The 20,218-nt window shown below is 35.4% G+C and overlaps 1 protein-coding gene across 3 annotated transcripts in view; it reads left to right on the top strand.

Annotated features, from left to right (window-relative positions):
- LOC124174597 (myosin heavy chain, non-muscle) overlaps positions 1-20,218 on the top strand; it is a 39,201-nt gene that overhangs the window by 6,971 nt on the left and 12,012 nt on the right. For all 3 annotated transcript variants that reach the window (XR_006868953.1, XM_046553835.1, XM_046553836.1), the window contains exons 2-3: positions 17,059-17,215; positions 17,848-17,966. Coding sequence is in view for 2 of the 3 variants with exons in the window: in XM_046553835.1 (XP_046409791.1) it covers positions 17,059-17,215; positions 17,848-17,966 (276 nt within the window). In the remaining variant the exon portion in view is untranslated. The remainder of the gene's footprint in view (positions 1-17,058; positions 17,216-17,847; positions 17,967-20,218) is intronic.

Genomic DNA, 20,218 nt, shown 5'->3' on the forward strand with positions numbered 1-20,218 from the left:
GGGGCAAAGTAACTTGGCCCCGGGTAAAACATTCCAGTGTCTCGTTTTTTTTTTTTTTTATCTTGTTTTATATAAATCTCGAAATAATTACGAATCATTGTCGATAATATTGTTATTGTTATTAATATATATAAATATATATACATATATAATTTAATTGGACTATTTTGATTAATATTGAATTTGAGAATATAGTTATAAAATACAATATACATCGTTGTACAGTTCGAGAAAAGAAATCCGCTAGATTTCGATGATTACAACAACTGCGAATACTCGATGATAATGATAAAATTTTGACGGATTCATAATTACACAACGTTCGAATTGCATCCACCGCGGCAAATTATTTGAGATGAGATGACAGGTTCGCTGCGGTGTATTATTAAAAACAACAATAATAACGATAATAATAAGAATATCTAGACCAAGTCTTTGCTCATTCAGTATTATATGTTTAAATGGACGTAGGCATATTACGTCAATTTAAATGTCGTGCCGAATGATTGTGCAGAGGAGATTTTAAACTGACCTATGATCACGTTTTCGTCTTAATAATAACGAACGAGCGTTGTGTAAAAAAAATTTTAAAAGGTAAAAAAAGAAAATTAGGACAAGCATACGTCAACCGTTCTCTTCTTCTCTCTTTTTTCCCCATATCATTGCCATTGATCGCTTTACTCTCGGGCCATACGTGCGTGAATATTGCACACGTTCGGCGAGAGAGAGAGAGAGAGAGATACGATTTAATTCGTTACCTTAAATGGGCCGAATTGATCTCTCGCGGTCAGCAGCTTCTTTGAGAGTGAACCGAGATCTCTGGCTGCGATTGGCAGCTCCTAATATGCCGTAAAAATTCAATGCTTACCACGATCCACTCTCTTATACTTCTCCTTGTTTCTTCTGTGATTTAGTAATTTCGTTTTAACGACGAGGGCGATAATGATTATGATAATGACAGTGATAACGATAATGACGGCGATGCAGGTATGCGACGAGATTTGATTCGAGGAAATTGGTTGGCTAAACATCGATAATACGATATTTATCAATATCATTGCGAGATATAAATACATACATCGCGGCCGGGTTGAAGTTCCGAATTTGAAAAACTTTACGAACGCGCCTGATTGAAAAATGAAAATAGTTATGGACTGGGCGGTAAACGGAACTAAAAAATTCTCCCAGTGCAAGATTCCGAAAATTCAAATTACGTTTGCGCAAAGTTCCTAAGAGTAAAAAAGTTCCGATAGAGATAAATTACGAAAAATAAAGTTCGATGGAGTCAAATTCGAAATACATATTAAAATATACCCACACAGCGTAGTTTACTCAAACAGTGGGTGTAAAAAATCGGAATGATGACCTGGATTCCAAACGTTAAAATATCGAAAATCCGAAACAAAGAAAGATCCAAGTGGTGAAATTTCACCGAGACAGAAATTCACGCAACTGAAAATCTTCAATCATTCGGAATTTCGATGTTTCAATTGTTTAAATTTTCTCATTTTTCATTTTCTCGCGTTCGGAACTTTTCAAATTTCAAATTTCAACCCCCTACCTATATTTCCAATTAAGCTATACGAAGAAGAATCTCTTTAGCAATAAAAAAATCGAAAATATATCGGGCCTGTAAAGGTAAGCTTAGATCGCGTCGATTCTTCGATTCAAATCGCTTTTAGAATTTTTGAAATTCTTCCTAACTGATAAGAATACCAACAATTTGACAATTATACCCAATTTGCACGATTATATCGTAATAAAAACCAATATTAGAAGTACACGTAAAATGCGTTCTCGTTACGTCAATCGACGCTCCTAATCACTTTAAACTTTTATTTACTCGCACCCAGTTTATGTATACAAGTATATATCATTACATACGTGTGTGTGTGTGTTTGTTTGTTTGTATATATAATCAATCAATTAAACGTCACAACGGGGTTTATCCTCTCCTCCTTTGGTTACCTCATCGCATATTATCGTTATTACCATTATCATTATCGTCATCATCATCGTCATCATAAGCCAACCGTTCTCGACGATTCAAACGACTCGTCCAAATTCAATTATGTATATCGATACGGAAAAGTAACCGACGATCATTTCAATATTCAGAGTGCGTTGCACTCCGGTGGCGTCTGACGTTTGTGATTCAACGGTTATTCCACCAATTTTTCAACACACACGCTATAACGGTCTGTAATCATTGATGACTGCAGAGTATGTCGAATATGAGTCAGAGACTTTCACGGATGTGGATAAAAAAAAGAAACATATGAGAACGATTACTTTCTATTTGAGATTACGTGTTACGTTGAAATTGATTGAAAAAATTTTCAACGTTCCAAAAACTAGGTTTGTCAATTACAGTAGTCGTGATTAATGAATTGATCGAGTTGTGACTAAGAAAAAATAAGACAAATTAAATCCATCGATTTTAATTAACAAAAATAATACGGCGATTTTCTTTTTCTTTTACTTTTCATAATTGTCGCTACGTTTGGCGAATATTCATACTTTTCCACTTCGTCTTAGTTTTTTCTTTCTTTCTTTCTTTCTTTTTCTTTTTTTTTTTCTTTTTTTTTTTCACTCCAGTACGCGTTACGCGCGATACATCCATACGAACGTTTGTCGTACTCGGGAGTAGGCGTGTAAATCACAGGTATGCCGTTGCAACGTGTCGTACTGTGAACGATGACGTCACGCCGACTAAACGCAGACCGTACTATACGCGTTTTTGCCTTACACACGGCGAACAACGGCCACATTTTTTTTTCACACACTCCCGTCTCCGCGCGTGTAAAATTACAAAATATACACATATCGTGCAGGGTTCGCATGTAGGTGTGTATCGTTTACGCGCTTTTACACGAGAGAACCGCGATACGGACGACACACGATTGGTGAGAAGGAGGAGGAAGACCGTCTGTGCGTTGTATTATCAATACCTACGTCCGTTTACATATACACGTATTCCTATCCAACGAACTACGATGATGTCATTACCGGCTTCGAACGCGCTGTAAAAACATTTACGTTCGTATCACGTTATTCTGTCTATGTATTTCTTTATTCTTCTTCTTCTCTCCTTTTTTTTCCCCTTACTTTCCTTCCATCTCCTTTCCCACCAAGTCTTTCGTCGATGACTGCAAAGAAGAAACGATGTATACATATATTGATTGAATTATACGTACCTTCATATTATATCGAAAAACTCGAATCCATGCGTTACATGCATACACGTATGCATATATATACACACACACACACATATGTCGGGTAACACGTATTTTGGCGATTATATTGTTGTGTTAGCGTATGTATATAACGTATGTATTCATGTGTGTACCATACTTTGTATGCAAAAAAGGAGATATTGTTCGTCTTATCCAATTCTTGTTACGTTTTGATGTCTGTATTGATGTGATGTATGTATACGTATAATACTTGCGTACATGTGTAGGTATAGTATAAAATTATGCGCCACATTTGTACATTGTACATCCATACGTACGTCCTTGCCGTCCTTTTCATTATTATACATACATATATATATATGCATATTTGTATATTATGTATAATGAATACCTGTAGTATGATGGACATTTGTACACGTTATCCTCATTATCGTCTGATAGGTATTTGTTTGGTTTCTTTTATCATTTCATTCCTGCGCCATTTGAACAACGACAGATTCTTTTCTATTTATTTATTTTTTCCTTTTCGTTCCTTTTACTCTTTGTATTCTTCGTATACATATATCAATATTGTCGCTAACTACCGGATGTGTGCGTACCTCTGTCGGCGAATAGATATTGATTGAATATACGCGAGGAATCAATTTTACAATATTTATTTGCAGACATTGCGATATTGTCGAAAGTTTAATTCCCGTACAATTATTGCTGGTTGGAAGAAAAATGTCTGGTAGACGTGAATGCGGGATAGGTTGCGGGGGAAAAAAAAAAAAAAAAAACAAAAACAATCTTAATCAAGAAATCAACCGACCGGAATTGTAACTCGATACTCACAAAAATTTACACAGTTCAATTCACAAACCCCTCGATTCATTTATCTCGAGTCTCGTTCACTTCTCGTTAAAGTTGAAACAGGAAATAATCTAAATTTAATACAAATTTAATGCAAATTGCGTGTGCGCGTGTGTATATATAATGTATTTAAGTTTATAGCTTGAGAAAATTTATTCTCTGTAATTGATAAATTGACGGTTATAAAATTGACAATTTGTATCGCAAGTAGGTTTAGATGTAAACATGTAACATGTATCTGACAGAATTTTATCGCGTTTTTTTTTTCTTTAATCTAAATTAGTGTATCTTTGAGTGTGTTGTTGTTGTTATTATTATCATCATCATCATTGTTATTTTTATGACGGTTTAAGGGTTTTTTTCTGTCTTCTCTTTACGTGTTTTTTTTTTTTTTTGTTTTTGTTTTTGCTCCTTCGAGTCCGTACGAAAATTGTATACGTCTACGTCATATATCGTTGTAATTTTACATAAGTATATGTAATGAATTTTGCGCTCCCAATGATAAATGATTCACCTTTCGTTAATTGCGAGTCCGTTTTATCTGAGATAAGTGACAATGAATTATTGGTGAAAACATTATGGCGCGCGATGTGTTACCGAAACTTAACACATACGTCGCGTACGTGTTATACATAGGCAAGTCTCATACTTGTGTACATATACGTGTGATTCAACAGCGCGGACGGCGTTGTTTCGCGTCTATGTGGTTTTTTTTTTTTTTTTTAATTTTTCTTCCCCTCTAAATCATCATCTTATAAACATGCCTACGCCTGTTGAATATACATAGGTACGTGTGTAACATGTATTGTAATTACAATGACGATAACGATCCTTCCTTGTTGTTGAATTGTTCATATTTTTGCAACAATCATTCTTGCAGGCTGCTCGAAATATCGATGATAATGCACGTGTGAAAGCATGAACACGAATGACGAGTTTTTAAAACCTTTTACGCCTATTGTTTTATAACAATTAATCGATCAGTCAATTAGAAATAAGCTTTTTACAACCATCGCACGTTTTTGCAGTATAATCATATGGGAAAAATTACTTATAAGCTGGTGGGATAGAAAAAAAAATATGAAAAAGCAAAAAAGAAATAGACAAAACCATTACAATCGGCAGGGAATGCCCCGTACGTAATTATAATTGTATACACGCACCGTACATACCAAATAGTTGATAAACAAAGGAGTTGAAGCTGGTATACAATGCCCAGCAGGCAGCGTGTCAGGTTGTGGGTGCGGTGTGTTGTACACGCAACACACACGTGCATATGTATACGAATGTCGGGTATGGGTGTTAAAATGATAAAACACCGATAGGAAAATCGTGTTCCAGGTACGCTTCGCCTGCTAACCTGCACCCATCTCGACGTTTGTTAACAAGTACTAAAACCTGCATCGTGTGTGTGTGTGTATATATATATACAATACATACATCTGCATACATACGCCGGGACAATCTCTTCAAACTTGAAAATGAACCGCGCATGCGCGAGTTTTATCGGCTGTTCGCGCAGGCTGGCCATCCCGAGTTTCAGCTGTCAAACTGTTTCCGCCGGCGATGTGGTTGATACGAATTTTCGAGGTTAGAATCTCAAATAATTGAGGCGGCGACTCGGAAAGGTTTGGGAAGCATTTGTTGTCGGGTCGGAAAGTCGATTCTTCAAAAACCGGTCGGGATTCAACGCTTACGCTCTTTGAAAATTCAAACGTACACATTTTGCGTAGGTTGGCTCGCCTGCATCGCGGACAAGAACATCGCCGCGGGAATATTTCGCCGACCAATGAGATTGAATTATTCGGCGCATGCGCGGATGATTTTCAAGTTTCAAGAGATTGTTCCGGTACGTACACGTACGGTGTATTTACCCACCTGCCTCGGACCTGTGGGCATTACTCGCGTCTATGCATGTGTACATGTGTGTGTACGCTCACGTACAGTAAAATCACACAGGCATTCCTGCCTACCTGCGCATCGCTGCTACATGGACACCTTTAACGAATGTAAAACTGGTTGCCCGACGAACCGCGAGTAAACGCATAGCCGGAAAAAATCCTAAAACCATAAACGACTGGATGGGATGGGATGGGAACCGATGTGCCGGGGATTAATGTTTACCTTTCAGAGTGTATATTCGTTGTGTGATATGCGTGTATACATGTCACGAGTTGTACCTACGTAGCAGGGTTTTGCAAACATCCCCTGGAACCTTTTTTTTTTTTTTCTCTCCTTTCACTCGTTCTTTCTTTCAATCTTTCCTACTTTCCTCCTTATTTTTAATTTACGGTCGCAAGGGAAAGCCTGAGAAATTATTACCGGTCACGTATTGTACACACGATACCTACGGGAAACCATTTTTATCTTTTTCTTTTTTTTCCCTTTCTTTCGGTGTTTACATGTTCCGTTCGATGAAAAGAGACAAACGCTTTTCAAGTTTCGTCATCACGCGAATATGTCGTAGGAAAGTTTCATAAATTTAACTATTTTTTTTTTCTCTCGTTCTTTCATTCGTTTCTTTCATAGATTTTTCACTCCACCGGCGGGAGGGAGGATAAAAATAAAGGAACGAACAAACACGAAAATGTTGACGAAATTCGACAGGTTGATGAAAAAGAACTCGGTAACGAACCTTTTTCCTTTTTTTTTTTTTTACCTTTCTTTCCGTCTCCTTCGAAGAATATATCGCGAACGGTAATCAATTGAATTACAAAATCGAGATCTCGTTATACATTTTCTAATTTCACTCACGTCGTATTCCAGGATTGTACTGTATATAATAAGCGGGACGAACAAATTAAACTATATTATGCAAATAATATATTACGCATAATAGCGGGACTTTAAAACCTGCGAAGATCGCGTCTCTGGTTGAAAGAAGATCACTCGTAAATACGTACGTTCGTTCAATATGAAAATGGTTGGGGAAGAAAAAAGAGGAGAAAAGTAATAATGAAAAAAAGTAGAAAAAAAAAATGAAAAAAAAATCAAATTGAATCGATGTTTACACAATAACGTGATTACATCGTTACGCTTCTATGAAATATGAATAATTGTCGCGAACAGTCGGTGTCAACGTGCAGCTGATCAGTTCAAGTTATTATCGTCGCGACTTGCGGGGTTCGTAAGTTCATAAGTTCAAAGTCCGTTGCTGAAACAATCATTATTACCACACGATATATACGTATATACGTAAACGTTAACACACGCAACACGCGAACGTAACACCTATTAGCTCGTTATTCTTAACGACGAAACTTGATCTTGTATACCCACCTTACCCATAAAGAGGGTGCAAACTGGAAACAGAAGCGTTTATACTTGCGTATAATAATAATAAATCGAAGGTATAACCTTAAGTTTGTAAAATGTAATCTCGAGTCTGGGGGATAATATTTTTTTTCTCTTTTTCCTTCATTTTTCTTTCCTCCTTATTTTCAGTTAAAATCCTGAAGTCGGGTTATCGTTTTTTCTTACTTACTTTCGTACGGCGCGAGTGCCAAAGTTATATAAAAAAAAAAATTATTTACAGATCAGGTTATTGTATATTGTATTATGTATACATGTACAAGTTGTATAATTAATACGTACAAGATCCTCATTCGTCGGTAGTAGATTTTTCCTCGAAATAGTAATAAAATAAAATCAAAAAAAATAAATAAAAATGAATGATAAATATTAATCGACCTAAAAATTTTACCTTCTCTCGATTAATTTTTCTTTTTCTTTTTCTTTTATTTCGCTCTTATTTCGTACGAATGCAAATTTACGTAAAATACGTGATACATATGTATATATAAATCGCTCGAGTTGCGTACAGTCTAAATTAGTAATCACGCCCTGAAGTTTCATAATCATCATCGGCATTATTCGCTTGACAGGCCATTTAAAAATGGTAAGCTTTATGTCGGTGCATGTAATGATGATGATGATGATGATGATGATGATGATGATGTTGATAATAAGGTAGAGTTTAACATGTGTGTGACATAATTAGGTACGTGTGGCGTTACTTTGTCACACACACGCATATATTTATATATATATATATATGTATATATAGGTTGACGAGAGTCTTCTCGTGGCGTTTAAGCTCCGCGGGCAAAGACGCCTCCTTATAAGGGAAAGCGTCCTTAACCCGGTTCGACGTCGCGTCGGCCGATCGGAGGAAGAGAAAAGGATATTATTATACGTATAAACGGCGAGGAAGGGAAATTTTTACCCGGTTGTTTAATACAGAGTTGTTTACTTAACGAGTCGCCGCTGCGGCCAATCCGCGAAGAAGAATAAGAAGCAGAAGAAGAAGAAGAAGAAGAAGAAGAAAATCCCGCGGCCGCGCCGCGATCAGCACGAAGTTTTAAAAGTCTCGCGAAGAGAATGAGAGGAGAATTACGCTCGCCGCGAGCAAAGCCCATCGGCAACGGGCTGCCTTATATGGTCGCCCTATTTACTTACCTCCTCTCATTGTCGGACTCTCTCACTCTCGTTCGCCTTTCGCACGGAGACGTTAAACTTTTCTGCGATGCTTACGGATTATTGACGAACGGCGTTTGTTTTTTTTTTTTCTTTTTTTTTTTTTTTTTTATTCCACGTCGAGTAACATCCGTGAAATCGTTGGTTTTTCAAACTGTCGAGACAGGCGAGACGTGCGATTACGATCAGAGAATGTCAACGACTAACAGAGGATGCGTAATTAGATTTAAATATATTTACGGTTGTGCTGTTACTGTTATTGACAATAATCATTGATGAATTTCTTTTTTTAATTACCGCTTTCAGTCGTTGTGATAATTTTTTTTTCTTTTTTTTTTTCTCCACATTTTCGATACAATCACACTCACACTTTTCTTCTACTTTCACAAAACAATATCCCAGGTCGTTACGAGATATTCGTCGAAATAATAAATAACGCATTAAAATTCGATGAGCAATTAAAATATATATATATATATATATATAAAGATCACATATGTCAAGTTGCCGAATATCCGAGGGTTGTTCTGGAATTTTTTCAACAACGACATCGGCGGGCATATAATAATAATAATATTTACCACATGCAGGATGCGCTCATGCATACCTTCGTACTTACGTGTGTACATACATACATATATATATATATATATATGTGTGTGTACGTAGGTGTACATACTTGTACCCGCATCGATTACGCATATAATACGTATATATGTATATATATATGTCTACATAACTTGTGTAAACTTATGGATGCATACGTTTAACCGTGGATGTATAACGTAAGCTAAGGAGGAATGTTGGACAGGTCGTCGACATTCGGGCTTGGGGACCGGTTTCAGGGTCTTGTAAGCGACAGATCTCAAAATCCGACGACGAAAGAATACCGATTCAGGCGAAATTAGCCGAGATCGTTCGGGGTCCGAGTGAGCGGGGTCTGCTGCATAAATTCGAGTCGCGTCGCGAGACGGAAGAAAAAAACACGACGGGAACGAGCGATAAATAAAAAAAAAAAATAAAAAAAACAACAGCATCGGATAATAATGTCGAAAATAATATTAACGTATAGATATTGACGTTGTGTTATTTATTTAACGTATTATGTATATTATTCGTTATTGATTCTCGTTTTTTCTTTCTCATTTTCTCTCTGCATCTATTTTTATACCGCTGTATTTTAAACCCCGTTAAAATTGTTTTTTCATTATCGTTTTGTTGTTGTTGTTGTTATTATTACTGGCTCCGAACTTTTATTCTCGTTTATGAATCGTTGGTAGTTTTTTATTTTTTTTTATTCCCCCAATGCTTGCAGAATTATAAATTATATATATTGTAATAACACACGCTCGTGATTTTGATTTCACTGCAGCAAAGAAATTTTGGCAATTATTATACCGAGATCGTATGCGGATAAGAGAGATTATTTTGTAATTGATTAGACCGCGATTAGAAATTTTGGAATTTGCAATTTTTTGTTTCCCGATTTTTCGCGCGCAGCGTTGCAATAAATTGATCAAGTACGGACAGATTTTCGGTCAACGATATATTTATTTTTCATCTTCTTTTTCGCGTATCCGAAGTATTTTCAAGAAGTACATCGAATTTTCGCAGCGCTAAATGTAAACAAACCAAAAATCAATTCTTCAAATCCGTTTATCAAGAAGAGAAGTGAAGAAAAATAAAAAATTGATCATGCATTAATTATGTGTATCCAAAGTCACTGATATTAATACCTATTTATTACATTGCACAACGTTCGATGAGATCAAATTTTCCTGAAAGAGCGGCCGAGCAATTGGAAAATATATTTAAAAAAAAAACAGAAGAACAAACATTTTCACCGTTGGCAACTGTACCAAATAATTGCCTTTTTTTTTCTTCCTCTTACCTTCCCGTCGAAGGACTGGAAACAGTAGGAAAAAAAAAAAAAAATTAAAAAATATCAAATAAAAGATGGAAAAGAAAAATTGAAAAATTTGCGCAAAAATTTGTTGGCTTTTTTTTTTTTATTTTATTTTTTACTTTCATCCTTTTCGTCAACACCTACACGCCCCGCGGAATCGTCACTGCGAGTGACACGTGTGGGTCGAGAAAGAAAATACTGTGCAATGTAAACGTGCGCAGAGTGAATTGTTCATGGTTATACGGTTAGCGGTATTTATACAACTCTCTGTCTCTATTCGATTCTGTGTGTGCGTGCGTATATATATATATATATATGACGGTCAGCATGGATGACGAATAGAATCGATCTTGCTGTTACATGGGCACAGGTATACATACATACACTATACATGCATACATGTATGTATAAATTTTATGTTTACCTACAAACGCACACACACAAAGTTGACTCTTTAATATTATCGTCATTGTCATTATTATTATTATTATTATAATAATCATTGCGCACACACGTATGGTCGCATGTGTAATCCACAAGTGTTCGGTTTTATCTACGATACACTGACGAATATACCTGCCTGGTTGCTGCCTGCATGCCTGCCTCTATCAGGGGAATGTATTTAATGCGATGATTCACGTTAGGAGAAGAGAAGAGAAGTGAAGTGAATAATGATAATAAAAATAACAATAACAATAATAATAATAATAATAATAATAAGAATTCCGGCGATACGTAGAGCTGCAGTAATATTCAAGGTGAAATAAGAAGGTAGAAGAAGGTCGTCGGTCGGTCCTTATCTTGCTCGCGCTAATCGTAAAGAAGCGAAGAAAGAACTCCGGTACATACATATACCTTGATGCATTTTTTTTTTCTTCGAAATGCTCGTGCATGTGATCACGAATTCCACGAGAATGATCTCCCGAAACGTTTTTAACGGGGTTACACATTTGGTTTTTTTTTTTTTTTTCCAAACATCTCTTTGCCGCCGTCTATTTTCGAAATCGAGAAGCCATCTTTAAATTTCTTACAGACGAGTTGTAATTTTCTTCAACGGTCGTTGAATACGAACGATCGTTTTGTTATCGATGAATTTTGGATCATTTTTTGTTTTGCCGCTTTTTCTTTCCATCTTCTTAACGACGATCATCTTTTTCCCCGTATAATTAGTTGAGCTTTCGAGATTCCATGAAACACGGCAATTAGTTCGCGATTCGAATGATTTTTCTCGAAAGAAATAATAAAAAAAAAAAAAAAAAACAGCCGGATTTTGAATCCTGGAATTTCGTCTGTCGTGAGTAAATTTTCTTGTTAAATGTTTTATTTTATTGTTCTTGTCTTTTTGAAGAAATCTTCCGGTGATCTTCACGTAATGAGAATGCTCATTCGTCATTATATCAGGTTGCTCTTTATTTGGGGTTCGGACAAAATTTTCACCGGGACGCCGCCTAGATTTTTTTTCGAAATCATAAAACAAAAAATATCTGTATAAAGTTTCAAGCCTCTATTTCAACTGGAACAGTTTTAAATGCAACATACGTGTAGTTTTTATACAACCAGTTAATTCGTTACAATGACAGGAACAAACCGTGAAAATTTCAAAAGTTTATCATAATTTTATAACATGTTTCTTTTTTTATGTCATTTTATGGTTTTACACCTTGTGAATGCGTTACTTATTCGACACCCTGTTCGTTGTATCAGCGACCAGATAACTCGTCGTGTTCGTGGAAATGATGATTGTACGGAGGTTGTATACCTACGCGATAGATATATACATGCCGCCTGGATAGATAGATAGATAGATAGAAAGAATCAACCTCGTTATTATAGCGGTACGATAACACGGAAAGCGATTTCGTTTACGGACTCACGAAATGCGGGCTTTCATCCATTCCAGACATGCTCGAATGTGTAATACGAGAGAGAAAAAATGTCGTTTCTTGGGATTAGGATTTTTTTTTTTTAGAGGAGGTTTGGTCGAAATTCAATTTCTTCTTCTTTTTTCCTCTCTCGGTGAACATTAATTTCGCAAGAAAGTTTTAAAGGCAACGGAATTTAGATGCCGATGAGAAGAAGAACATAATACCGAAGATGGAATAGTTTCGAAAAAAATCATTCCTCTTCCTTTTCTTTTCGCGGAAAAAGCTTGTTCGTCAAAGTAATGTCACGTGGAAATTCAATGCGACGATTCCTTTTTTCTCACCTCAAATTGAAGAGGAATGAGAGAAAAAAAAATAGAAGAAATTGTAATAAAATTAAACCGATGCGGTCGGACGTCGAGTTTAACACATTTTGTGAAAATTTTGTTTCTCAATTTTTTTTTCTTTCTCATTTACATACGTGCGTGGAAAGCACGTTCTCTAAGAATTGTATTACATATATATATATACACGTACATAGTATAAGTTGTAATTTATTGTTAGTAATAACGGAGCACACGGCGTATAAATTTATATTCGAAATGCACTTGCCAAGCGTATTAATACGTACAACTTATACACCGTAATGGGATTTAGAGATTATAAATATATTGTACGACTGGCGGAATGTTGAATCAATTACGTCACTGCTTCTGTTTCTGCTACCAATGGCGGTGCAGCGCTGAGGTATGTAATTGCTGCCATATCATATTATACACGAGGCGAGAGAAAAGACCTCGTGACGTATATGGATCTATGTAGGTACATACGTACAATGTATACACGAATAATACGCATGTGCAGTGTATCGGATTTACCGTATTAACCGTAACTCGACGATCCGATATGCCGATAATGAATTAATATAATATGTGTATGACTCTATGCGTGTGGGGAAAAAAAAGTTTTTGGTCAACTATTTTCATTTTTTTACCACTACTTCATTTTTTTAAAACTCTATGCAGGGATTTTCGGGATCGCTGATTGGATTTGCCACACTGAATTTTCAAAATCTTACTTCAGATTCGTACTCAGCGACATCCGACACAACGCATTTATTATTATTATTGTTGTTATTATTATTATTTTTTTTTTCATTCGATCAGTGAAATTTCAAATGTTATTTGTTTTTTTTCGCTATACATACATGTACGCTTGTATCTGCAACGTACTTTCATACGAACGAATATTTAGGAGTAATACATATATTAGCGCTATTTGGTACACCTACCTACTGTATTAGAACTTTGCAATTCTTATCTTCTAGGCGTGGCAAGCAACAGGTGAATACCTCGATGGTGTTCAATTGATCGGGCGAGAATTAAATTCATGTTAACTAAACTTTTGTCTAGCTTAAAATACGTCGCGTAGGTGCAATATGTAACGTAGATACATACGTAGGTAACATGTTTCTATTGCGTAACGATATACAGCGTGTTTGTTTAAAAAAAAAAAAAAAATTCGTCATCGTCCATCTTTTGCGAGATATTGAAATTCTGTAATTTTTTATTTTTTTTTTTTTTTTACCACACCAAGCGTGTATTATTGGAAATAATTGAGTTTGAAAAATTTTTTAATTTTTCAATTTTGTCTTCTTCCAACGACGAATAAATAATTACTCGATTAATTATCCACGAACAAGTATTGTCGCGGCAATTTTGCAGTAAACTTCATTGTAAATTTCTTGCTTGCTTTTCTTGATCACGTCCGGACGATATTTGCACGCGATAAATTTGATGTCTTAAGGGGTTAGGTGGGTTTCAAAAGCTCAAAATAGGTACATTTTTATGAATTTTTTTTTACTTAATCAACAGAATATTTCATTCCATCAATTTAACACATAAAAGATACATATTTTATAAGTAGTTTGTGAAATTTTCATTGAAAAATATTGAAAATTAAGGCGTGGACACGTCGTCTGCTATGACACCTCAAAAAAAAGTTCTCTCGGCGTAGTCAGGATAACTCATGACAGATTCATCTGAAATGCAAAAACCAAAAATTTTCTGTTAGTAGATGTTTAAAACTCGTACTTGGACGAAGGAAAAAAAAAAAAAACAAAAATTACATTTTTGGCGGCGTTGAAAACAAAAAACCCTTATTTTGAGTAAAATTTGCACCCTTCATGGCCTTGAAAAATTACTTGGAATAGAAAAAAAAAAAATTCCTTCGTTCAAGTACGAGATAATGTTATTTTGAAGAAGTGTGCAAAATTTGAAAGAGATCGGTTCATAAGTTTTCGAGAAATCGTGACTACCGATTTCAAAAATGTAGTTTCGAGAAAAACGCGATTGAAGATTTACATTCAAATAACATGTAAATAATCGTACTTACACCATATAATGATGCAAACCCATGTTTTTTCCACGTGCCATCACCCGACACGGTAACATCTGTCGTATCTTCAACATTATTTTCATCACACGTTAATTTTTTTTCTTGATTTGCAGCAGACAACAAAATTGATTCGGCAACAGTTATGACGCACTCATGTATTTTATCAACATAAAAATTGTACGTTGATGCATTCAAGAATGAGGAACTTATATCCATCAAACCACAGAATTTTTTACATCCGGCAAGTCCTAAGCCTAGTATTCGCATCACAAAAATAAACGAACAATAGCTAAGCAGCTGCCTCGATGTATCTGCCTCCATATACCTGCGTCACGCTCGGTTATAGCCTGATGGGTGAAACATCCAAAGGCTATATCTCTTAGAATATGACTCGGATCGTTTTAAAATTTTAAAGGAATATTCTCAACATATTCAATTATAAGATGAGCAAAAAAAAAAAAATTCGATTTTTTGAAATTTTGAAACCCACCTAACCCCTTAACAGATTTTGAATTTCTGCAGCGGTTGATGTTCTATCATCAAGTTTCCGAGTGTGAGTGTGTGTACGTAAGTACGTATAAATATAGATTAATTCCGCGAGGCGATGAGGGAGAGAATGAGAGGGAATGAGAGAGAGAGAGAGAGAGAGATGGATGAGATGTTCTTCTTGCAGGCAAATATCTTCAATGCGTGCCTGCAGCCTGCAGAAAGGCTAATTTTGGTCTAATGCATCTTGATCGGTGAAACGCTTCGTGATTATCATCTTAACCGTCTTATTTTCAAACGGCTATTTTATTGATTTATCGTTTATTCTTATCGTTATTTTATTACTACGTATATATTATCGCAATTAACGACCCGACACATTATCAACCTACATCGAGAATTATTATAAACAACTCTTCTCGGTCTTATTATAACGCATAATACACGACGATAAACAATTAACCGAATGACCGGCCGTTCTTGCACTCGCTGCATTTACACACACACACACATATATATATGTGTATATATGTATTCAGGATTGGCCGTTCGATGAAATGTTTATGCGACAAGTTGAAAAATCTTGAGTTGATCTTGATGAAAAGAAAATCCTCAAAGTTTCGATGCTCTATCTGACTATTAAAGGGTACTGGCAGATTTATTTATTTATTTATTTACTTTTTTTTTTCGACGCCATGTTGAATATTCCATGATGAAAAATTGAAAATGCTTGAGTAAAATGTATTTTCAATCTATTTGTCCACCATTCGATATTTTTGAATCGTTATAAAATTTAAAAAGATCAAGGTGCGAATGAAGATGAATAAAATGTTATCTTATAAGAAAACAATAAAAAAACAAATCTCCGTCGTATGTATACGAAAGATCGTATTTGCTGTTTCGTGCAATTTTATTACATGTAAATATTACAATGTTCACAGCACAGAGGTGAAAAGAAAAATCAAGTTTTGACGAAAGATGACTTTGATTGGGTGGACAAAAAAAAAAAAAAAAACTTGATTTTTTCCCTCAGTTTCTGTTTCATCGCATAATCCAAGATTCTGATTAAAATATGCTTGTACATGTATCGTTAAATAAAAAATTCACTCCTTTGAACCGGTAAATACATCGCGTGCATTTTGCATCGCCGTAAATTTATATCCGTTGCAAAATCGCTAAAACGTCGTTCCGCGTTCGCGGTTTTAATGTACACTAAAAATACGCACAAAGGAGGAAGAAAAAGAGAAGGAAAAATAAGCAAAAAAAAAAAAAAAAAGAATTCATTATTCCTGATTCTCCGATTATGCGAAATAATTGACATGAATTGACAAATCAAACCGGTTTGTTAAAAATACTATACCTATGAAAGAAAATTTGGGGTTATTGTTACATCGTTGAGGGTTAACCGGACACCCGGTATATTGATTACACATTTCTTGACTAGGTGTGTTGGCTCCGCGTGTATATCCGGTTGTTTTCACCGTGTACGTAATGAAATCATTTCAGGCTCGATTAATTATACCGATTAACGAATTTCTTATTGCCTCAGCTAATTATACGATCGATGTTAATTAGGCATATCCCAATTATTCGCTCCGAAAAATTGTCCCTGATATATTATATACATACACATGATGTATAATCGTTTAAATGAACTGGTTTTTCTTTTTTTTTTTTCTCTCTTCCTTGCTTCTTTTTCTTCCTTCCTCGCGCTTATAAGAAGTAATTTCTTTTCCTCCTTTTATTCAAGCATTTGCCTGCAATAAATTTTGAATATTCATTACACATGATGATTGAACGAAATTTTACGCGTAGAAAATATGAATGCAGTGTTTATTACAACGACGATGATTTATTTTTTTCATCTTATATTTTTCAGACCTACTCCGGCCTCTTCTGCGTCGTCGTGAATCCCTACAAGAGACTGCCGATTTATACAGAAAAAATAATGGAGAGGTATAAGGGTATAAAACGTCACGAAGTACCGCCGCACGTTTTCGCCATAACCGATACGGCCTATCGTTCGATGCTTCAAGGTAAACCTTTTTTTATTTTTTTATTTTCAAGTCTCAAAGTGATACAAAATTTATTTACTTATTTATTGTAAAAACAGCACATGTAAAGAAATGTTGGAAATTTTTACTTCTCCACGAAAATCCGTATGCAAATTCTTAATACATGCCCAAAAGTTTTACAGAATTTTTTAAATATTCTCCCTGTTGGTATTGTTTGTCCGCCATATTGGATCCGCCATTTTGAATTTTCGAATTTCGAGTTCAGATTCGTAATCAGCGACCCCTAAACCCCATAAATGCAAAATTTCATGCGAATCGCATCTGAGGAAAATGTATGCCTGAAAAGTTTAAGATAGATAATAATAATAATATGGCAGACTTTTGAAATTTTTTAATTTTATATCCAGCTTTTATAAAGCGAACGCGGTTGCCGTGAGGATAAATTATTCCGAAGGAAATAAAGTCGTTGATTCGCTGTTCAGTTAAATTCGCAACTGATCGATAAAACTTGCAGATTCACGATGTTGCAGTTATCGTCATTACGAATAATCTGTTTTTACAGTTGAAGAAATTTCATACTCTATTTAACTACGTATCACGTATATTATATTCTTTGACTTCTTCCTTTTATCCCTGTTGTTGTTCTTTTGCAGATCGGGAGGATCAGGCGATTTTATGCACGGGTGAATCCGGTGCCGGTAAAACAGAGAACACGAAAAAGGTGATCCAGTATTTGGCATACGTGGCTGCCTCCAAACCAAAATCAAACGCGGTAAGTTTAAACTTTCATCGAAAGTTTATATAATTTACAAAGTTTGAATAATAAAAATCAATTAATGTGTAAGAAATATATCGATGTATATAAATTTAAAAAATTCTCCCATCAGTTTTGAATAACTACGGACCTGCGATGATATCGTAACGTTCGACTAGCGCGAATTACTTTTGATTCGCGTGTATTATAACTGTATCATTTACAGTCAGCGTAATTCAATACTTTGCAAAGGCTGCAGCCGCTACGGCAATATGACTAAACCGAGCCTATCGCACATCCGAGAATAATAATAAAATCTAAAGTCGCGGTTTGCCAATTCAAAGTAAATATGAAATTCATGTGGACAAGTGTGTTAATTATTATCAGGGTGGCGGTATTTCCCGGTAAAACCGAAAATAGTCAGGGAATCACGCTGGATTCATAGGGAAAAACGTAGTTTAATTGTAAATCCTTTTCAAACTTCAGCTACGCTTCGTAAATGGTATTGTTCAATTTCCAATTATTTGTGCGAAACGAAGCAATGCTCTGTGGTTTTTTAGATCCAAGTTTATATATTCAAGGTACAAAACTTTTTGAGCCTTAGGTTATAAACCTGCCCAACATTACCTAAGTTTCATGGAAAAAAGTCGAGAAATTTTATTTGAACACTATTGTTGCCACCACGATTATGATATACCGGCAAAATGTCCTGAAACTTGAAAATCAACCGCGCATGCGCGAGTTTTATCGTCTGTTCGCGCAGGCTGGCCATCCCGAGTTTCAGCTGTCAAACCGTTTCCGCCGGCGATGTGGTTGATACGAATTTTCGAGGTTAGAATCTTAAATAATTGAGGCGGCGACTCGGAAAGGTTTGGGAAGCATTTGTTATCGGGTCGGAAAGTTGATTCTTCAAAGAACGGTCGGAATTTAACGCTTATGCTCTTTGAAAATTCAAACGTACACATTTTGCGTATGTTGGCCCGCCTGCATCGCGGACAAGAATATCGCCGCGGGAAGATTTCGCCGACCAATGAGATTTAATTATTCGGTGCATGCGCGGTTGATTTTCAAGTCCCAAGAGATTGTTTCGGTACATGTTCAGGATGTCTTATACTGTGCTTATTACGGTCTCCATGAAAAAAATTTGAAAAACAACCTTAAACTTTGTCTCTATCGTGATTCAGTATTGTAATAATATATTTAATTTAATGAAAATCATTGCAATTTAAATGTGAATGAAACTGCAAGCGTTTCGAGGATCGTTGAAACATAAATTATAATGAAAGAAATAAGAAACGGAACATGGAGAAATATGCGAAAGAATAACGCGTGAGTTGAATTTAACCGCTTGAACCGCAATCCGGAAAAGGTCTCCGCAGGGCGTGTAATAATGAGAAAAACGTTCATAAATCTTACCAACTTACCTTAGATGGTATGATCGTAAGATCATTTCACACTTAACAATCGAGACTCGGTTTAAACGATCCTCTATAGCTGCTCATTCCGTAGCGATAATGAAAAATTTTTGTGAAATCCGTTGAAAGAGCCGGAAACGTTTTTTTTATTTGAACACAATACACTTACGTAAATCGACAATTTTAGTTATAATAACATTCAGTTTTGAGCGAGTCGTATTGTTTCGCAAAAGAATGTATTTTTTTCTACACATAAATTATTTTTGTCGGTACTTTAAATTCCAAAAAAAAAGAGAAAAGAAAAAAAGGATATTCGATCAATTCGAAATTGAACAATACCGTAAATTACATGTTTCCGGCTGACAGAGAAGTAGACCGATCGGTATTGAAGAATGCTGTAATTATTGACTGATTCAACCTGTTTCAAACAAATATATATATATACATATATACTTAGACGCAATAAAGTATTCTTTAACCGATAACATAAGAGGTTTCGACGTTACGAACAACGTTTAAAATTATACCTCCTACTTGAAAATGACGCAATACTTACACATTAAAGTGTTTCGACAGTGAGCGCGGTTTTTCATTTATTATATACGCGTATATGCATATTACATATTATATCTGTGTATGTGTTACATACTTACGGTATACGTATCTCTTCTTTTTCCGTGAAAAAATTATGGGTATCACTCAATTGCACAGTATTCCGGCATTTCTGTACGTAACATACATTTGTGTACAAATATGATAGTAAAAATAAATAAATATTTCTTTCATCCATACCCGCCATCACGTGCATAACTTGGCTGCAATATATATACATACATATATATAGCATATCTGTAG

Source organism: Neodiprion fabricii, chromosome 2 (genome assembly GCF_021155785.1).
Source record: "Neodiprion fabricii isolate iyNeoFabr1 chromosome 2, iyNeoFabr1.1, whole genome shotgun sequence".
Taxonomy (NCBI): Eukaryota; Metazoa; Arthropoda; class Insecta; order Hymenoptera; family Diprionidae; genus Neodiprion; species Neodiprion fabricii.